This window comes from Mobula birostris, chromosome 30 (genome assembly GCF_030028105.1).
Source record: "Mobula birostris isolate sMobBir1 chromosome 30, sMobBir1.hap1, whole genome shotgun sequence".
Lineage (NCBI taxonomy): Eukaryota > Metazoa > Chordata > Chondrichthyes > Myliobatiformes > Myliobatidae > Mobula > Mobula birostris.
The window spans coordinates 2,698,594-2,719,995 of record NC_092399.1 but is presented as its reverse complement, the minus strand read 5'-3'; the positions used below and the strand labels follow the sequence as shown (position 1 = coordinate 2,719,995).

The following is a 21,402-nucleotide window of genomic DNA, read 5'->3' as shown; positions in this document are numbered from 1 at the left end:
ATGTATATCATCACATACAACCCTGAGATTTATTTTTTGTGGGCATACTCAATAAATCTATAGAACAATAACCATAACCAAATCAGTGAAAGACTGCAGCAACTTGGACTTTCAACCCGAGAGCAGAAGACAACAGACTGTGTAAATATGAAGGAAAGAAATAAAAATAAATAAGTAAGCAATAAATATTAAGAATATGAGGTAAAGAGTTCTTGAAAGTGAGCCTACAGGCTGTTGGAACAATTCAATGATGGGGCAAGCGAAGTTGAGTGAAGTTATCTCCTTTGATTCAAGAACCTGATGGTTCCAGCATATTTTGCTGGTGAAAGGGCTGGTGTTACTTTGGCAGTGTCCTCTAAACCTATGAGCATCAGCTACATCGAGGTATATTGCCTGCAATAGCCCTCCAAGTTGATCACTACCCTTGCTCTGAGAAATATTGTTCCTCTTTCTGTGGCTTCAATTCTGGAAATCCCTCCTTGAAAGTATGGTGGGTGTCTCCACCCAAGGATCGCAGTAACTCAAGAAGATGGCTGCCCACAACCTTGTCATGAGCAACAAGTCCTCACCTTGCCAATGGCAGCCACAGCCCATAAGAATAACCTTACAGAAACGCAAGAAAATCTGCAGATGCTGGAAATTCAAGCAACACACACAAAATGCTGGTAGAACACAGCAGGCCAGGCAGCATCTATAGGAAAAGTCTAGTCCTGAGGAAGGGTCTGGGCCCGAAACGTCAACTGTACCTCTTCCTATAGATGCTGCCTGGCCTGCTGTGTTCTACCAGCATTTTGTGTGTGTTGCTTGAATGATCCAACAGAAATAAGTCGTCACCAACTTTTGAGAGAGCTGCTGTCTGAGACTTACTACAACACTTGAGTTGCTGGAGGAATTCGGTGGGTCAGGCAGCATCTATGGAGAGAAATGGGTCGGGATCTTTCATCTGGACTGTGTGGACTCTGTGTTTCCAGCGAGATTTACTCCTTTATAAGGAATGAGCTGTCAATATTATGACATCTGTTGCTGTTGAACATCAATTTTGGGACGTTAATTGTCATGACATCAGGCAATAATGACTAAGCATCCAGGAACATGACTAAGCATCCAGTAACTTTGAAGAACTTTCACAGCAGACTGAGACATGAACCCAAAGGGCAATTTTGAACCGACTTCTTGAACATTTTACACTTCAAAATTTAGATTGGACCGTTGTACAAGATGGGGCAAAAATAGCAAATTCAACATAAAATTCTGTGATACTTTGCAATATTTATCTGAGAAGAACACAAAGCACATGCACTTTAACAACAATGTCAGCAGGGTTGTTGAACAGTTCTTGCTGTTCATCTGCCAAAGAAAACTCCTGGCTTTTTGCCACCATTTTAGAGTGTGTTATTGGCAGGGTGGTTTGTGATTATCTGCACTCTTTTTCAGTTCTCCGTTTTCTCAGCATTGTGCTGGAGAAGGTTATGAGACAGCATTCTGTGGTTGTTTTGCATCTTTCACAGCAACTTTCGGGTTTATGCGACGCGATATTCTTACACGGAATTCTTCACACTGCCATGGAGGAATGGTAGCAAGTGTGGACGCTGCCCATCAGTGCCAACTGCAAAGTCAGAGCCAATATTTATAATTCCTGGATAAAAGACCAGTAGATTAATTAACACTGCTAACGTGAGGTTCAGTGTGAATCTAAAGAAAGTAAGTTTGGCATGGGACTGGTATGTGAAAGAAAAAGTCACAGGAAATATTCAAGTAGGATGTGACTTTTGGAGGAAATTTCATATCAGTGAAACACCAGCAAGACATCCTGCCTCTTCAGATTGTGCTAATAATGAACGCTGTTTAAGAAGCTCTTTCCCCCACTATGCAGGACATGCCCTCTTCTCACTGCTACCATCAAGGAGGAAGTACAGGAGCCTGAAGACATACACTCTCAATGTTTCAGTTCTCAAGTGTGGAATGACATTCACTTTTTGCCACCCTGCCTCAGGGTATGTTGGCATTGTCGGAACAATAGAGATTGACTAGAAGGGTTAAATTGAGGATAATTTGCTGAGAGTAGAATCTGAATACATTTAGCAGATACAGAGTTAATGTATCAGGTGTGATGAGAGACAATGGAGCTTCAGCCTGAAACACTAACACTGCTTGTCTTTCCACAGATACTGCCCGGACCACTGGTTGTTTCTAGAATTTTATTTTTCCAGTCCTGGTGAACGTTCTCGGCCCCAATTGTCAACTCTTTACCGTATTCCTTTTGGTGTCTGACTTCTGGAGCTCCTCAGTATTTCAGGCAAACACGAGGAATTCTGCAGATGCTGGAAATTCAAGCAGCACACATCAAAGTTGCTGGTGAACGCAGCAGGCCAGGCAGCATCTCTAGGAAGATGTACCTCTTCCTAGAGATGCTGCCTGGCCTGCTGCGTTCACCAGCAACTTTGATGTGTGTTGTCAGTATTTCAGGAAACGCTTCTTCCCTACCAGCAGAAGGAATGAATGAACCCATGAGCACTAATTCACTTTTTTTTCGTTACTTATTTGAGGTTTTCCCTCATGCAGCCTTTTGGAGCTCACTCCATTACTTTCATTTCTGTTGTTTGATTGCAAAATTTTAGCACTTGTTAATGTTTCATTTCCTTTGTAGTCACTGGAGGCAGATCAGACCATCTTACTGAAGATGAAGAAGCTGGTTAAGGCCATTCACTCCTCTGGACTCGGTAAGTCCCAAGTTAGTATAATGATGAAATCACAATCCACACATTGTTATTGAGATAGTGATTGAGAAAGCTATTTCATGAAAGGGAGAGTTTCCCTTTCCTGGAAAAGGAGGAACAGAGAATTGTCTCTGAAAGAGCTTCTTGTATATTTTAATGAAACCTATCCCAAAGGAAGAGGAAAGTGTAAATTAATTGCATTCTTTCTCGCCTGATTCACTGTTATATTAAGGCCAGCTGTTTTGAAATGTGAATGTGTTTGACAATGTCTGCAGATTGCATACCCTTCACTCTTTCCACCAGTCTTGTCAACCCATCCAGCCTGCAAGATGAAGAGAGGCCCTCCGTTGGCCAGGGTTGGCCATAGATACGCAAGCTAGTGCGGGACGATATCGACAGCAAGCTGTTGGCTATGCAGCAAGCTCCCCACTCCACACATCTGATGAACCCAAAGGAATGGCACCAGCACCATTGCAGGAGTTGCCAGTCGGTGCTGAACTCAACGTTAGACTGTCTTAGGGACTCCAGCTCGGATTTATAGTCTGGGTTTACCCCCAAAGCCTTCCTCACGAGCAGGTACAGCCACAAGGCAGTGGAGGTTTGAAATCAGAGATTTCCTTCTTCTAGGTGAGCTGCCAACCACAGCTGACAAGCCCCACCTGCCCAAAGTGACCAGTTTCAAGGTGCCAGTAACCCGCCTTTCTCCCTTCTCCTGTCAGTAGAAGCGGTTCTGCTGAGCTTAGCAGCCAAGCCACGTGCGAAATCTGGAGCGGGGCTTGGTTGTCGGAGACTAACTGAGATGCACGCCATTGGGAGCATTTCATAGGTAGTGGGAGCTTAACCCCAATACCACCCCGGCTTTAACAGCCTTGAGGAGCCCTCCTACAAAGTAACGATGATGATAATAACTGAAAGACTGCGGAACATGAACAGGGTTGCCCCAATAGTAACATCCACAACTGGTGTTATCCCCAAGTCACTACACAAAAGCATTAAACAATTAGACCTACACAGCAATATTTATGTAAATCTTCAGAAAGCCACAATACTAAACACCTCTAGAATAGTCCGAAAGTTCCTGGCAATTGAAAAATGAGTGTGCTTGGCTATGCCTGTACCTCAGGTTTTACCAGCATGAGCTGAGAAAAAAGATAAAAATACAATAATAATAATAATTAATAACACCTTTATTTATAGAGCACCTTGAGTTCAAAAGTCAGTAGGTTATGTTATAAAACTCTGGTTAAGCCGCTCCTGGAGTATTGCATATATTTCTGGATGCCCAACTACAAGAAGGATGTTGAGGCTTTGGAGAGGGTGCAGAAGATGTTTACCAGGATGCTGCCTGGTTTAGAAGCAGGTGCTGGACAAACCTGAGTTTCTTTCTCTGAAGCAGTGGAGGCTGAGGGAGATTGGATAGAGGATTACAAGATTATGAGAGGCGTAGATACAGTACAGTAGACAGGGAGTATCTGTTTCTCAGAGTTGAAATATCTAATACCAGAGGGCATGCATTGAAGTTGAGAGGGGTAGCTTCAAGGGGGATGTGAGGGGTAAGTTTTTTACTCGGGGAGAACGCGTTGCCTGGTATGGTGGTAGAGCCAAATACATTAGAGGCTTTTAGGAGGCGTTTGAATAGGCACACATATGTAAGGAAGATGAACGGATATGGCCATGGTGTGGGTAGGAGGGATTAGTGTTTGGGTGGCTTTGATCTGCTTTTTAGCTGGTTTGGCTCAACATTGTTCTGTGATCTATGTTTTCATCCAAACGATGTAGTTCAAAGTACTTTATGATGGGATGAAGTATAACATGAAAGTAAAAACAAACGTGAAAATAAAAGTCAAAAAGATGTTAGTTAAAACCAAGGTTAAATAAACAAATGTTGAGCTGGGGTTTAAAACTCTCAACTTTTCGGCCTACACAGTGATATTTATGTTAATTCATTATAGTTTTAAGTATTGAATTAAAATGAATTGAAGTATCGAATACGTCGAGGAACGTAGTTCAATTTTTGATGTTATCTTTAGACTTTAGTGGAAAAATGATTGATGGTCCTTATAGTCTTTACCTGGAATGACACTGCGAGATGGTCCTGATGCAGGATCCTATCCTGGACTTCCTCTCAGATTACCAGCAGGTTGTAAGAGTGGGCTCCCTCAACTCCAACCCTCTGACTCTCAATAGAGGAGCCCCTCAGGGCTGCGTACTGAGTCCCCTCCTTCACTCCCCGTATACCCGTGACTGTGTCGCCACCCACAGTTCTGACCTGCTAATTGAATTTGCCGACGACACTACAGTGATTGGCCTAATTTCAAACAATAACAATCTAGCCTACAGGGAAGAAGTCATCACCCTGACACAGTGGTGTCAAGAAAACAACCTCTCCCTCAATGTCGCAAAAACAAAGGAGCTGGTTGTGGATTACAGAAGGAATGGAGACGGGCTAACCCCTATTGACATCAATGGATCTGGGGTTGAGAGGGTAAACAGCTTCAAGTTCCTCGGCATCCACATCACCGAGGACCTCACGTGGTCTGTACACACCAGCTGTGCGGTGAAAAAGGCACAACAGCGCCTCTTTCACCTCAGACGGTTGAGGAAGTTTGGTATGGGCCCCCAGATCCTAAGAAATTTCTACAGGGGCACAATTGACAGCATCCTGACTGGCTGCATCACTGCCTGGTATAGGAACTGTACCTCCCTTAATTGCAGGACTCTGCAGAGAGTGGTGCAGACAGCCCAGTGCATCTGTGGTTGTGAACTTCCCATGATTCAGGACATTTACAAGGACAGGTGTATAAAAAGGGTCCGTACGATCATTGGGGACCCAAGCCATCCCAACCACAATCTATTCCAGCTGCCACTATCTGGGAAGCAGTAACGCAGCATAAAAGCCAGGACCAACAGGCTCCGGGACAGCTTCTTCCACCAGGCCATCAGACTGATGAACTCACGCTGACTTGAGTGTACTCTATATTACACTGACTGTTCTATTTACACACGTTTGTATTATAAGTTACTATGATTGCACATTGCACATTTAGATGGAGATATAACAAAGATTTTTACTCTTCAGGTATGTGGAGGATATAAGAAATAAAGTCAATTCAATTCTTGGCCCAAAACGGCGACATCCATAGATGCTGCCTGACCTGCTGAGCTCCTCCAGGACATTATGTGTATTGCTGGGTGGAATTGTCTGTATCCATGATTCACTACTAGCCCTTTTGCCAGTTTTGTCGTTTGAAGCCCAGATGTGAGCTGTTCCCAGAGAAGTGCAGAGTGCTGCATTGTTGGAAGAGCCATTGTTTGGATGGGATTTAAAGCTGATTATCCTCTTCAGTAAACTTTTAAGAGTTTATGATGCTCTTGAAGAACAGAGGAAATAGCACTGATTCTGACCAATATTTATCTATTATTTCAATGAATAAAGCAAATTATCCAGTTATGATCATTTGCTGTATGTGGGAGAAGTGCTGGGGTGGTGATGGTCATTCAGAGAATCTTGCAGCCTGTGCCTGCCACAGCTCTTTTTATACAAAAGCTGAGGCAGTGCCAACAAGGTGCTGCTCTGGTCCAGCTTGTCTCCACGCTCAGCAGTTGGGCCCTGAGAGGAGTCCTTGCCTTGAATCCTCAGCTGCAATCTCCAGGTCATAAGGGTAAACTGGTCCACTGATTGCACCCCTTTAAGTAATGTTGGACATTTCCAGACTTGCCCAATGCATGGTTTTGTGCAGAAGTTGGCATTCTAGATCAGCATCATAAGACCATATGATTTAGGAGCAGAATTAGGCCACTTGGCCCATTGAGTCTGCTCTGCCATTCATCATGCTGATCTATTTCCCTCTCAGCCCCAATCACCTGCCTTCTCCCCGTAACCCTTCATACCCTAACTAATCAAGAATCTATCAATCTCTGCCTTAAGTATACCCAATGACTTGGCCTCCACAGCTGCTTGTGGGAGTAATTTACACAGATTCACTACTCTATGGCTAAAGAAATTCCTCCTCATCTCCGTTCTAAATGGATGTTCCTTTGTTCTGTGGCTGTGTCCTCTGGTCTTAGACTCCCCCACTATAGGAAACATCCTCTTCACATCCACACTATTGAGATCTTTCAACAGTTGATAGGTTTCAGTGAGGTCACCAATCATTCATCTGAATTCCAGTGAGCACAGGCCCAGAGTTATCAAACACTCTTCACTTGCTAAGCCATTTAATCCTGAAATCACTTTTGTGAAGTTCTTTTGAACCCTCTGCGATATCAGCACATCCTTTCTTAGATAAGGGGCCCAAAGCTACTCACAATGGCCCAAATGAGACCTCACCAGCGCCTTATAAAGCCTCAACATTACATCCTGGGGGTGTAATCTATATGGGGAAGATGTATTTTAGTTACGTTTTGTACAAAATACATTGGTCTGTTATTGTCAGATGTACTGCGTTACAGTGAATGGCTTGTCTTGTGTTGTGTTCATACAGATCAGATCATTACACAGTGCCGTGAAGCAGAACAAGGCAAAACAATGAGAACAATGAGAATAAAGTGTTACAGTTACAGAGAAAGTGCAGTGCAAGTAGAGAATAAGGTGCAAGATCATAACGAGGTAGATCGTGTGGCTACAAGTCCAATTTAATATACTAAGGAACTATCTAATAGCAACACACACAAAATGCTGGAGGAACTCAGCAGGTCAGGCAGCACCTATGGAGAGGAATAAACAGTCGACGTTTTGGGCAGAGGCTCTCCATCAGGACTCTTGCTCTGAATTTCTGCTGAATCTCTTGTGTTTATAACTAATAGTTTTAAAACCGTGGTTTAGAAGCTGACCAGGCTTTTGTGTCTTCTGCCCGATGGGAGATAGGAGATGAGGGAATGTACTGTGGGACTAAAGGCGTCCCTAATGATGGCATCATCAGTGGCCTTGCAAATCCCGGTCCTTTGAGCTGTGCCACCCAGAAACCTCCCCAATTTAACCCTAGTCTAATCATGTGACAATCTACATTGACTAATGAACCTACCTGGTTCGTCTTCGGACTGTGGGAGGAAACCGGGGCACCCGGAGGAAACCCATGTGTTCATGTGGAGAACGTACAAACTCCTTACAGGCAGTGACAGGAATTGAGTTCTGGTCACTGGTATGGTAAACCTGTGATAACCACAATGCTACCATTCCTCAGGTCCCTTTTGAATTTTTCACCTCTAACCTTTTACTGTCCCCTATACTTGGAGATGATACTTGAATTCAAGGAAAAAAGTGGGGATTCTAAAAATGTGGAATTCTAAGGTTCTATTAAAACAAAGTGCCTCCTGGTTAGTCAGAATTTTAAGGGAAAGGGCCAAGGGAAATTTCCAGAGGTTGGTAGGGAGCCAAGGTTGGACCGCCAAAGGGGAGGGGGTAGGGTGGTATTGGAAAAATGTGAAAATTACATGAGAACGTCTTACATTGGGAAAGCAGTGTAAATATAATTCTTGCTGAAGGGCAGATAATTAGCAAGTCAGATTTGTTCTAGCTGCCTGGAGAGATTAGACATGTTTCTTACTGCTGGCTGACCTTGAAGGAGTCAAAGTGAAGGAAGTATAACTCATTTTCACTCAGTCCACCCCTCCCCCCCGCCTACTTCTCATCCCATGATAGGTCTCCTGCTTGGTGATGGCTACAGATGCCAAGCATCGTAATTCTCCATTTTCATCATAATGATGGGAGGGATCATCAGCTCAATGCCAGGGATCAGTACCAATTTCTGTCAGGAGCAGAACGGCGAGAAAAAAGGAAGTGAAGATCTTTCTATGTATCCTGAATGCTATGGCAATGTTTGACAAAGTTCGGTTACGATCTTTGCATGGGATTATGTGTAGCTCAAAGTTCAAGGTAAATTCATTATCAAAATATGGCACCATATACAACCCTGGCTTTCTTTTTCTTCTGGGCAATCACAGTAAATACAAAACACAATAGAATCATTGAAAGACCACACCCAACAGGACAAACAACAACCACTGTGCAAATTCAAAAAGAAAGAAAATAAATAAATTAAATAAATAAATAATACAAGAACAGAAGATGAAAAGTCCCTGAAAGTGAGTCCATAGGTTTGTGGGCAGTGATGGGGCAGGTGAAGTTATCACGCTGGTTCAGGAGCCTGATGGTTGAGGGGTAATAACTGTTCGTGAACCTGTGGTGTGAGTCCTGAGGCTCCGGTACCTTCTTCCCGATGGCAGCAGTGAGAGGAGAGCATGCCCTGGGTGGTGGGGGGTCCCTGATGATGGCGTGCTGGTTTCTATGACAGCGCCCTGTGTAGATGGGCTCAGTGGCGGGGTGGGGGTGTGCTTTACCCGTGATGGAATGGGCAGTATCCATTACTTTCTGCAATCTAATGGAACATCTAAATGCTAAAATTAGTTTGGTTTGTTTATGTTTGTCTTGGGAGAAAAATGCAAATGGAACTGTTACGTTATATTGCCATGCATGTTTCTGAGGATCAGGTTAGTCTGTGAAAATGTTGGGAAGTTGAAAGACCTTAAAGTTCAATAGAGATTTTCCAGAATTGTACCAGAATTCTCAAAGTTTCATGTTTATTTATAGACATTAACTATTTAGTCTATCTGGTGCATGGCCATTCTCAGAGTATTCCTATCAGTTCCATTTTCCAATTTTTCTGCGTGCCCATCAGCTTTTCCCTGAATCTCCTACCAACCAGCTTCTCCAGAGTTCCTCTAGTCTACCAGCATATCTTTGGGTAGTGGGGACACACTGGAGTGTGCTGGGGATCCTGTGCCATCAGAGTGAGAACCCAGACCGCACCCGAGTTTGAGATCAAACCCCAGGTTTGTGGGATCTGTGCAGCTAATTGAGGCACCATAGAGCCTTTGAAAAGATTCACCACAAAATGAGATGTCTGAAGCGATGGAATGATTTGATAGCATGCGTAGAGAAACCTGGGTGATTAAAAGTAGAGCTAGGCTGTTCATGAATGATGTTAAGAGCTAATTTCCATTCAGCAGTTACGAAAATTCAACAGTCTCTCTGATCCTTCCCATCAAAGAATCTGTTGAATCAAAGAACAAAAGTCAACTTTATTCACCATATACATCTCCATGTTTTAGGAATATTCTATGGTGTGTTAGTGCGACATGCACAAAACAGACAATTATAAAGAATTTTAAATTATATAAAAGTAATGTTAGTTAATGGTTATGAATGTGGAACTGGTGAATATAGTTAAGGCAAAATGCCTCTGTTGAATGACAGAAGGAGATGACTTGAAGACTTAATGAAATATTAAAAAAAGTTTACTTTAGATAAGCTTATTTATAAACAGGAAATGTTGGGAAACTTTCTTTAAAAGGGTCTTTGACTTGAAACGTGATTCATTTTCTCTTTCCACAAATGCTGCCTGACTTGCTGTGTGTTTCCAGCATTTTCTGTTCTTATTTTAGGTTTCCAGCCTCTGCATTTTTGATTTTTATTGTGCATTTACTAACTGCCTTGATTAGATTGGATTTAGATTGGATTAGATTCAACTTTATTATCATTGTGCCGAGTACAGATACAAAGCCAATGAAATGCATTTAGTATCTGACCAGAAATGCAAAGAATAGTGTTACTTACAAAATAGCTGCGAATAAAAGAAGTGCTACAGCACATAAATGTAAAAGTACTGAGGCAGTACAATACGGATGCAATACTGCTTAGCGCTGTGATGTGAGGTTCAGCAGTGTCACAGCCTCAGGGAAGAAGCTCTTCCTGTGCCTGCTGGTGCAGGAGCGGAGGCTGCTGTAGCGCCTACTGGATGGGAGGAGAGTAAAAAGTCCATGGTTAGGGTGAGATGCATCCTTGATAATGCTTTTCACCCTGCCCAGGCAGCATTTAGGAATTAGGAATGCCGTACAATTCATAGTACTGCTGTACAATGAATTAATTTAGAGGGAATAACAATAGTAAGTTGAAATTCTAACTGTATGGCTGTGGGGGTGTGGACTACTGCACAGGATCAAAATAAGCTGCAGAAAGTTGTAAACTCAGTCAGCTCCATCATGGGCACCAGCCTCGCCAGCATCCAGCTTCAAAAAGGTGGCATCCATCATTAAGGACCTTCATCACCCAGGACGCACCCTCTTCTCATTGTTACCATCAGGGAGGAGATATTGGAGCCTGAAAACACATTCAATAACTCAGGAACAGGTTCTTCCCGTCTGCCATCAGATTTCTGACTGGATATTGAAATCATGAACGCTACCTCACTGCTTTTTTCTCTCTTTGCTCTATTTATTTAAGTTTTTAATATATATACTTACTGCAATTTACAGTTTTTCTTATAATCATATAACCATATAACAATTACAGCATGGAAAGAGGCCATCTCGGCCCTTCTAGCAATGTACTGCTCCTGCATAACAAATTTCACAGCATATTGCCGGTGATATTAAACCTGATTCTGATTCTGAAGTTGCTCTTTTCTTTATCCATTGGCACCAATGACAGGCCTTTTGGATTTGTTTCAACCATGAGCAGGAAACATCTCATTTTGACCTTTCTTTAAATGAATAACATTTCCTACAACTCTGTTCGTGCTACACCAGTGAGTTTGCCTTGTTTATTCCAGAACCTCAGAAGCTAAGAGCGTGGTTTGACTTCCTCTTCCAACACCAGAGAATTTACTTATCCTCTCAGTGGCCACTTTATGAGGTACACTTGCTCATTAATGCTAATGGATAATCAGCCAATCATGTGGCAGCAAATCAATGCATAAAAGCATGCAGACATGGTCAAGAGGCTTAGCTGTTCGGGCCAAATGTCAGTGGTGTGCACAAGACGTCAGCCTTCAGGTGGAATGGGCTACAGCAGCAGAAAACCACAAACGTGTGCTCTGTGGCCAATTTATTAGGTACGGGAGGTAAATAATAAAGTGGCCACTGAGTTTAACAGTGCTGGGGTGTCGCTGTCAAGAACGTGATTTATTGTCCAACTTCAGCTGCCCTTGAGAATCTCCAGTCCATGCGGTGAAGCTTCTCACAGTATTTTTTGGCAGGGGTTTCAGAATTTGGGACTGTTGCCAATGAGCAAACGGCAATACATTTCCAAACTAGGATGATGTGTGACGTGGCCCGGAGCATGCAGGTATTGGAGTTCCATTTACCAGCTGCCGTTGCCTACCTGGATGGTGTAGGTTGGATATTTGGGAGGTGTAGTGAAAGCATTTTCAAGTTACAACAGTGATTCGGGGACAGTTTCTTCCCTTCTGCCATCTGATTTCTAAACTGGCATTGAAACCATGAATACTACTTCACTATTTTTTATTATTTCTGTGTTTGCATTATTTTTAATTTAACTATTTAATATGCATATCTATACTTACTGTAATTGTTTACTTATTTATTTTTTTCTATATTATCATGCATTGTATTGTACTGCTGCTGCTCAGTTAACAAATTTCAGGACATATGTCAGTGACATTAAACCCGATTTGGAGGCTCTGTGATTCTGCTGTTTGTTGTGCTATCTAACTGTACTGATTATCACATCAGACACATCGAATAAGGCCATCTTTGTCTTGCATGTTGTTGTCTAGCCCACGTGGAAAATAAAGAGCAATACATTGAAGTTCTGGAGAGCTTCGGAAACCACCACCTATCTCAAAATAAGAATGAATTGTCTACAGGCTTCCTGAACCTGGGTGTTTTTACTCGTGAAGTGACTGCACTCTTCAAGAATCTGGTAAGCTTGATGATGTCTCCATAACTATTTCTTTCTTCGGTAGGTGATATGTATTGAGCTGAGAGATTTTAAAGGGATGTGATGTGACAAGAGGATGGATTATTTTGTGGGGTGTAATGGTGACATCATGGAAGAATGGAAAAGGATATTTTTACATGAGAGACTCATTAGTGAAGGTTTGTCCATATGAAGAGAGGAAAGCTTGCCCGCTCATAGCGGCTAATATAATGCATTACAGAGACAAGGATCGAGATTCAGGTACGATGGACAACTGTCCCGTGGCGGGGGCTACCACGGTCAGCGTTACATTCTCAAACAACGTTTGTGCAACAAATAATCTGCTCACGTCATGTTCCCATCACTCCAGGAATCAATTTTCAAAGAATTTTTTCTTCCTTTAAAACAAAAACATGTCACTGTGATGTGGTCGAGGGGATGACCGCGTGAGATTCCGCTGGGTGCTCAGGTTTCCTCCCACGTTCCGAAGACATGCCGGGTAGTAAGGGTTAGTAAGTTGTGGGCATGGTGTGTTGGCATGAGAAGCATGGCGATACTTACAGACTGCCTCTGGCATACACTTGGACTGTGATTATTGATCGTTGATGCAAATGAAGCATTTCACTGCATATTTTGGTGTACACATGACAAATAAAGCTAATCTTTAATCTTTAGCTGGAAAAGAATTGGTGAATAACAGCAAAGATGGTTTTATTGCAAACACACGGAGTTTTGGTGATAATTTTTAGAATATTATGCGTACTTTAGGCTTCTAGTATGTTTTTGTTTAGAAGAAATAAAAGAATTTTCTTTTAAAATTGATTCCTGGAGTGATGGATCATGACTTGAGCAGATAATTAGTTTCATTAATGCTGTTTGATAACTAAACGCTGACCATGGTAGCTCTCTGCCAAAGCATAGCTGTCCATCTTATCTACATAAATACCAATACCTCTCATCGGGCGGAAGATACAAAAGCCTGAAAGCACATACCACCAGCTTCTATCCCGTTGTTATAAGACTATGAAGTAGACCCCTTGTATGGGCACCATGGTAGTGTAGTGGTTAGCACGACAACGTAACAGCTTCGGGTGTTCCTGAGTTTGGACTTCAATTCCAGCGCCATTTTGTAAGGAGTCTCTGTGTGTCCTCCCAGTTGGGTTTCTCCGGCTCCTCTGGAATCGTCCCCACAGTCCAAAGATGTAGAGGCAGGCTCAATGCACATTGTATATTGCCCCATGATTAGGTTAGGGTTAATCTGGTTTGTAGGGGTTGCTGGTTTGAAGGGCTGGAATGGGCTATCCCACACTGTATCAATAAAATTAAATAAATCTTAAAAAAAAATAAAGATGGACCCTGAAGCTCACATTTTAGCCCCTGCATCTTACTGTGTGCCTGCACTGTATTTTCTGTAACGGTAACACTATTCTGCATTCTCTTATTGTTTTGCCTTGTTCTACCTCAGTCTATTGGTGTGATGAAATGGTGTGTATGGATGGTATGCAAGACATTAATAAATCAATTTACCAGTGTATGAAGTGGAGAGAACCGGACAAAGTCTCTGGAGGCATCTAAGAAGGCCACCTCAGACAAAACTGAGACTGCAGATGTAAATTAAATTAAATGTTTCCATCTGACAGGGCTATAGGGAGTTTGAAGCTTGTGTTCACTTGGACTACAAAGTGTCGCCGCTTGCATCATCCACCGAAGTGATCTCTTCAGTTACCTGATGAAGTAACTGTGTCCTTTGGCCAGTGGCAGATGTCGTTGGGAATGTTTTAACCCTTAACCACTGCACTGTCCAGCTGGCGGGCCTGCAGTAGTGGTCAAGTCACTGCCCATCTGCTCCTGAATTCCAGCTCAACTCCTCCTGTCTGCTCCATATCTAGCGAGAGGCTTGTTCTGCTTCCTCCCCCATCCTGCGAGCTGCTTGGTTCTTGCTCTTTTTACCAAGGCCCAGCGCAGACAGCATCCTCCATGCTGACCTTGCCGGGAACTCCCTACAGCCGATCTCCACGGGGAATAGCCACGTCAAGCTCCACCGAGTAAACACAAACTTTGGAAATCCCCTTTCAACTCTTTCCTGATCGACCTGGCAAGGTCAATCTGATAAAATGAATTTAAGCAGGGTTGAAAAATGGGGAAGCTTGCAAACAGCACATGGATGAATTATTACAGATTTTATTTCTATTTATTTATTTATTGAGATACATTGCGGAATAAACCGTCCTGGTCCTTTGAACCGCACTACCCAGCAATCCCCCGATTTAACCCTGGCCTAATTACAGGACAATTGACAATGACCAATTGGTACATCTGCAGCAGGAAACTGGAGCACCCAGAGGAAACACACGCAGTCTCAGGGAGAACGTACAAACTCCTTACAGGCAGAGGCGAGAAGTCTGATTGTGTATGTAAACAATGTACGTAAATACAAGCAGCTCAGCTGTTTCACGGGAGAATCATTCGAAGCATAAAGGCACATTAGGCTGGGATCAAAAACATAGCGAAAGATAAAATGAGGAGAGTGGCCAAGGGAAAGATCTAGATTGAATCAAAGAGGAAATGTAATAACTTCGGACTAAGCTAGCCCGCTGTAGTAGGAAGGCAAATATCCAGCAGAGATAGCAGCTGGGAAGTAAGAAAGTGGGGAAATTTAAAAGCTTTACAACTTGTTTATTTTCTCTCGCTGAGCTTGCTCCATTGGCCTACACATGAGCGATTGCTTCACCACACCGTTTGATATTGCAGCGATGGGATGTGGTTACAGGATGTTATGTAACTTACTGTCGTTTAAAATAATAGGAATTAGAGTTGGGAAAGAGACCCACCACCGAAAGAAAGCATTTTCCCATTATGCATAGAGTGGTATGGTTGGCTAACTATCACCCTGCTCACTGCTGTTATATAGGGAGCACAGTAGCTTAGTGATGAGCACAACGCATTACAGTACAGGCGACCAGGGTTCAATTCCTGCCGCTGCCTGTCAGAAGTTTGTACGTTCTTCGTGTGACAGTGTGGGGTTCCTCCAGGTGTCCCCGTTTCCTACCACAGTCCAAAGACCTACTGGTTGTTCATTGCAAATTGTCCCGTGATTGCGCTAGGGTTAAACTGCGGGATTGCTGGGCATCGTGGCTTGAAAGGCCAGAGGGGCCTACTCGAGGCTGTATCTCAATGAATAAATAAATAATGCCAGGATACAAATGTCCATGAGTGACAATAGTTCAAGAGTCAGGATGGGAGATTGTGAGCATGGAGGGATTTGGAATCAAAGCTGAGAATTTTTAAGTGGATCTGTTTCTTCTTCGGGAGCTAGTGTAGGACGGCAGGCATAAGTGAACAAGCCTTGGTTATGAAGGTTTGGATGAGCTTGTTACCGATGTAGAAGATAGGAGATCGTTCAGGATAAACATGTAAATAAGGAGCTCTCAGGCATACTCCATTATTCAATAAGATTGTGGTTGCTCTGACTTGAACCTCAACTCCCCATCCCATTTACCTGAAGTGTCTCGTACCAAATTGTTCACTCAGCCCATCAAATCTGCTCTGGCACTCCATCATGGCAGATTTATTATCCCTCTCAGCCGTATTCTCTTGCCTCCTACCCATAACTTTTGACACACTGAAGAAACAGGAATCTATCAACCTCTGCTTTAAATATATCCAATGACTTCACCTCCAGAGTCATCTGCGGGAATTAATTCCACAGATTTACCACCCCCTGGCTGAAGAAATTCCTTCCCATCTCTGTTCTAAGTGGGCGTCCCTCTATTCTGATGCTGTGCCCTCTGGTCCTTGACTCACCCATTATAGAAAACATCCTCTCCACATCCACTCTGTCCAGGCCTTCCAATATTCGATAGGTTTTAATGAGATCCCCATCTCATTCTTCTAAACTGGAGTGAGCACAGGCCCAGAGCTATCAAATACTCCTCATACGTTAACCCATTCATTCCCAGAATTACTCTCATGAACGTTCTTGGGACATACTCCAATGACAACACAATTTTTCTTAGAATAAGGAGCACAAAACTGCTCATGGTACTCCCTGACCAATGCCTTATGAAGACTCAACATCACATCCTTGCTCTTATATTCTAGCCCTTGCAAAATGAATGCTAATATTGCATTTGCCTTCACTACCACTGACTCAACCTGCAAGTTAGCCATCAGCAGAATCCTGCATAAGAATTCTCAAGTCCTTATGCAGCTCTGATTTTTGAATTTTCTCCCAGTTTAGAAAATAGTCTGCAGCTTTATTCCTTCTACCAAAGTGCAAGACCATGCACTTCCCTACACTATATTCCATCTGCCATTTTGCCCATTCTGCTAATCTGTTTTAGTCCTTCTGTAGCCTTTCGATTTCCTCAAAACTAGTTGTCTTTCCACCTGTCTTTGTATTTTCGCAAACCTTGGCCACAAAACCATCAATTCTGTTATCCAAATCATTGACATATAATGTGAAAAGAAATTGTCCCAATACCGACCCCTGCGGAACACCGCTTGTCACTGGCCGCCACACAGAAAAGGCCCCCTTTATTCCAATTCTTTGCCTCCTGCCATTCAGCTAATGCTGTATTCATGCTAGTACCTTTCCTGTAATGCCATGGGCTCTTACCTTGTTAAGCTGCCTCATATGTGACCCTTGTTAAAAGCCTCCTGGAAATCCAAGTACACAGCATCCATTGACTCTCCTTTGTTTATCCTGCCTGTTATTTCCTGAAAGAATTCGAGGAGACTTGCCTATGAAGATTTCCCCGTAAGGAAGCCATGCTGACTTTGGCCTACTTTATCATGAGACTCCAGGTACCTCAAAGCCTCCTCCTTAATAATGGACTCCAACATCTTCCCAACCACCAAGGTCAGGTTAACTGGCCTATAATTTCCTTTCTTCTGTCTCACTCCCTTCTTAGAGTGGAATGACATTTCCAATTTTCCAGTCCTCTGGAACCATTTCAGAATCTAGTGATTTTTGTAAGATCACTGCAAATGCCTCCACAATCTCTTTAGCCACCTCCTTCAGAACCCAGAGTACAGTTCATCTGGTGCAGTTGACTTAACTACCTTCAGAGCTTTCTGATTCCCAAGCATCTTTTCGTAATAGCAACTACACTCACCTCTGTGCCCTGATACTGTCTACTTTCTGGGGTGTTGCACAGTGAAGGCTGATGCAAAATACTTATTAAGTTCTTCCGCCATTTCATTTCCCCCATTACTACCTCTCTAGCATCATATTCCAGTGGTCCAATACCCATTTTCGCCTCTCTTTTACTCTTTATATATCTGAAAATACTTTTGGTATTCCTTGATATTTTGGACTTACTTCACATTTCATCTTTTCTCCCCTTATGGCTTTTTAAAAAGTTGCCTTTTGTTGTTGTTTTTTTTAAAAAGATTCCCAAATGTCTAACTTCCCACTAAATGTAGCTTTATTATATGCTCTCTCTTTGGCTTTCCTGCTGTCTTTTACTTCCTTTGTCAGCCACAGTTGCCTCAACTTCTCTTTAGAATACTTCTTCACCTTTGGGATGTATCTATCCTGCGTCTTCCAGAAACCCCAGCCAATGCTGTTTTGCTAGTGTCTCCGCCAATCAACCTTGGCCAGCTCCTCTCTCATGCCTTTACTCTGCTGTAATACTGATACATTTGACTGTATCTTCTCCCTCTCAAACTGCAGGGTGAATTGTATCATATTATAATCAATGCCTCCCAAAGGTTCCATTACCTTAAGCTGCCTAATCAAATCTCATTCATTACATAACACCCAATCCAGAATTGCCTTTCCCCTAATGGGCTCAACTACAAACTGCTCTAAAGAACCATCTCAGGAATTCTACAAATTCCCTCTTCTGGGATCGAGAACCAACTTCATTTCTCAATCTACCCCCATATTGAAATTACCCATGACTATTGTAATATTGTCCTTATTACGTGCATTTTCTATCTCCCGTTGCAATTTTAGTCAACATCCTGGCTACTGTTTGGAGGCCTATCTATAACACACATTGGAGTGTTTTTACCCTAGCAGTTTCTTAATTCTATCCATAAAGGTTTGACATCTTCCAATCCTATGTCACCACCTCCTAAGGATTTGATTTAACTTATACCAACAGACCTATCCCACACTCTCTGCCTAACTGCCTGCTCTTATACTACAAGGTGTATCCTTGGATATTAAGCTCTCAACTATGATCTTCTCTCAGCCGTGACTCAGCGATGCCCATATCATACCTGTCAGTCTCTAACTGCACTACAAGATCATCTACCTTATTCCATGTTACTGCATGCATTCAAATATAATACCCTCAGTCCTGTATTCATCACCCTCTTTGATTTTGTTCCCTTGCTATACTTCACTTCATCCCACTGACTGCAATTTTACCCTCTCACCTGTCCATCCTATCAGTCTCACTACACACTGCCTCTGTTTGTAAACCAACTACCCCTTCCTCAGCCCAATCACTCCGGTTCCCATTCCCCTGCCAACTTAGTTTATACTCTCCCCATCAACTTTAGTAAACCTGTCCCCAAAGATATTGATCCCCCTCGGGTTCAGGTGTAATCTGTCCATTTTTGTATAGAACATACCTTCCCCAGAAGAGATCTCAATGATCCAGAAATCTGAAACCCTGCTGCTCTGCACCACTCCCTCAGTCACTCATTCATCTCTTCTAGCATCCTCTTCTTGCCCTGACCAGCACGTGGGACTGGAAGTAATCCAGAGATTATTACCTTGGAGGCCCTGTTCTTCAACCCTTTCCCTAACTCCCTATATTCCCAGCACAGGACCTCTTCCTCCTTTCTACCGATGTCATTGGTGCCAATGTGCACCACGACATCTAGCTGCTCAGCCTCCCTCTTGAGAATCTTCTGCAGCGGCTCTGAGACATCCTGGACCCTAGCACCTTGGTGGCAACATATTATCCTGGCTTCTCTTTCTACAGTTGGCAGAGCAGGGAGGAAAATTGCTAGTTCAGGAGATAGAAATGACTAATCTCACCAATGAGGAAGGATATAGACCCTAAACTCGTCTGAAGTGATTCTCACAACAATGGCGGCATGTGTTGTTGCAGCAATTTTGGGCCTCTTATCTGAGAAAGGATGTGTTGGCATTGGAGAGGGTCCAGAGGAGTGTCACGAGATTGATCCCACGAAAGAAAGGGTTAACATATGAGGAGCATTTGATGGCTCTGAGCCTGTGCTCACTAGAGTTTAGAAGAATGAGGAGGGGATTTCATGGAAATCTATTGAATATTGAAAGGCATAGATAGAGTGGACGTTGAGAGATGTTTCCTGTCATGGGGTCTCTAGAATCAGAGCGCACAGCCTCAGAGTAGAAGGATATCCATTTAGAATGGAGGTGGATTGGACATGGATTCTGAAGCTGGTTAATTCTTCTTCGATCTGTGCTAGTCATTCACTGATTCAATTTAAAATTGTACATCGTTACCATTTGACGAAGGAGAGATTGTCTAAAATATTCCCTAATGTTGATGGTTATTGTGATAGATGTAAAACTGAGACAGCTACGCTGACACACATGTTTTGGTCTTGTTCTATACTGGAACAGTTCTGGAAGTCAGTTTCATCGACAATTTCTAAAGCACTTAAAATTAATTTACAACCTAACAAATTAACTGTGCTTTTTGGAATAATTCCTCAAAATATTCATGGTATCTCTTTTTCTGACCAACATGTTATTGCATTTGTTACATTGATAGCTAGGAGGGAAGGATACATCAGCACCCACTTTGTCACAATGGTTCTCTCAAGTGATGTTTGTCTTAGTTTGGAGAAAATTAGAAGTCGAATCTTTGAACCTGTGTTTGATTTTGAGAAAAGATGGGGTTCATTTGCTCATTATTATCATTTGAGTTAATTGAAAGATTTCCTCCATGATCTAATTGTAAATTTTTGGTACTTTTTTTTCTTGCTGGTGGTTTGATGTTTATCTTTAGAAGCTTTTTGTATGACGTATGGCTCCGGGGTTGAACACCTAATAGGGGTTTTTTTTTTCTCACTTTTTCTTGCTTAGTGGGGTTTTTTTTCTTTTTTTATCAACAACATTTTTTCAATCTTTAAAATAATTTTTTTCTTGAGACATTATAAGTGTTGCTTACTTCGATGTACTCGTGTTAATTTTGGATAATAATAATAAAATGATTTGAAAAGAAACAATGGAGTCAAGGAGGAAGTTCATCACCCAGAGAGTGGTGAATCTGTGGAATTCATTGCCACAGGTGGCTGTGGAGGCCAAGTCATTGGGTACATTTAAAGAGGAAGTTGATAGGTTCTTGATTAGTCAGGGCATGAAAGGTTACCAGGACAAGGCAGGACAGTGGCGTTGAATCAGTCATGACAAAATGGCGCAGTGGACTAGATGGGCCGAAAGGCCTGATTCTGCTCCCATGTCTTCTGTGGAAGAGCTATTATTTACAGCAATCAGTTGACAATAATTGGCCAGTTGTCCCCTGTTTTCCATTATTTTAAAAATGTTAAAGTACGTTATATTAACAGAATATTTACCCACCCTTCTACTCTGGCTTTTACTCTTCTTTTCCAGAAGAATGACCAAATCATTGACTGTTTATTTCCCACCGTGGATGCCGCCTAATGTGCTGAGTACCCTCAGCAGTTTTTGTGTGTTACTGCATAACCATAGCCCATCACTGCAATGCCTATCTTCAAATGCTACTGTTACATAACCACTTGGGCACAAGCTGGAGGAGCAAGTCTATCGAATGGAATAAGACAGCTAGCATTAGCAGCTATTTGTAGATTTGCATTTTCATCTCTATAATAGTTTATTATTAACCTTTATTCCTCAGCCAGTGTAACTAAAATTACCTACTTATTTACATAAAACTACTGGTTAGATTTCACCTGTGCCCTGTTTATTGTATTACAAATTCCAGTTTCCTTCCACAGTCCAAAGACGAACTGTGCAGGTTAACTGGTTGCTGTAAG

The 21,402-nt window shown here is 42.5% G+C and overlaps 1 protein-coding gene across 2 annotated transcripts in view; it reads left to right on the top strand.

Moving 5' to 3' along the window:
• LOC140190625 (arf-GAP with SH3 domain, ANK repeat and PH domain-containing protein 2-like) overlaps positions 1–21,402 on the top strand; it is a 118,857-nt gene that overhangs the window by 27,136 nt on the left and 70,319 nt on the right. For both annotated transcript variants that reach the window (XM_072247345.1, XM_072247344.1), the window contains exons 2-3: positions 2,648–2,720; positions 12,293–12,438. In XM_072247345.1, coding sequence (XP_072103446.1) covers positions 2,648–2,720; positions 12,293–12,438 — 219 coding nt within the window. The remainder of the gene's footprint in view (positions 1–2,647; positions 2,721–12,292; positions 12,439–21,402) is intronic.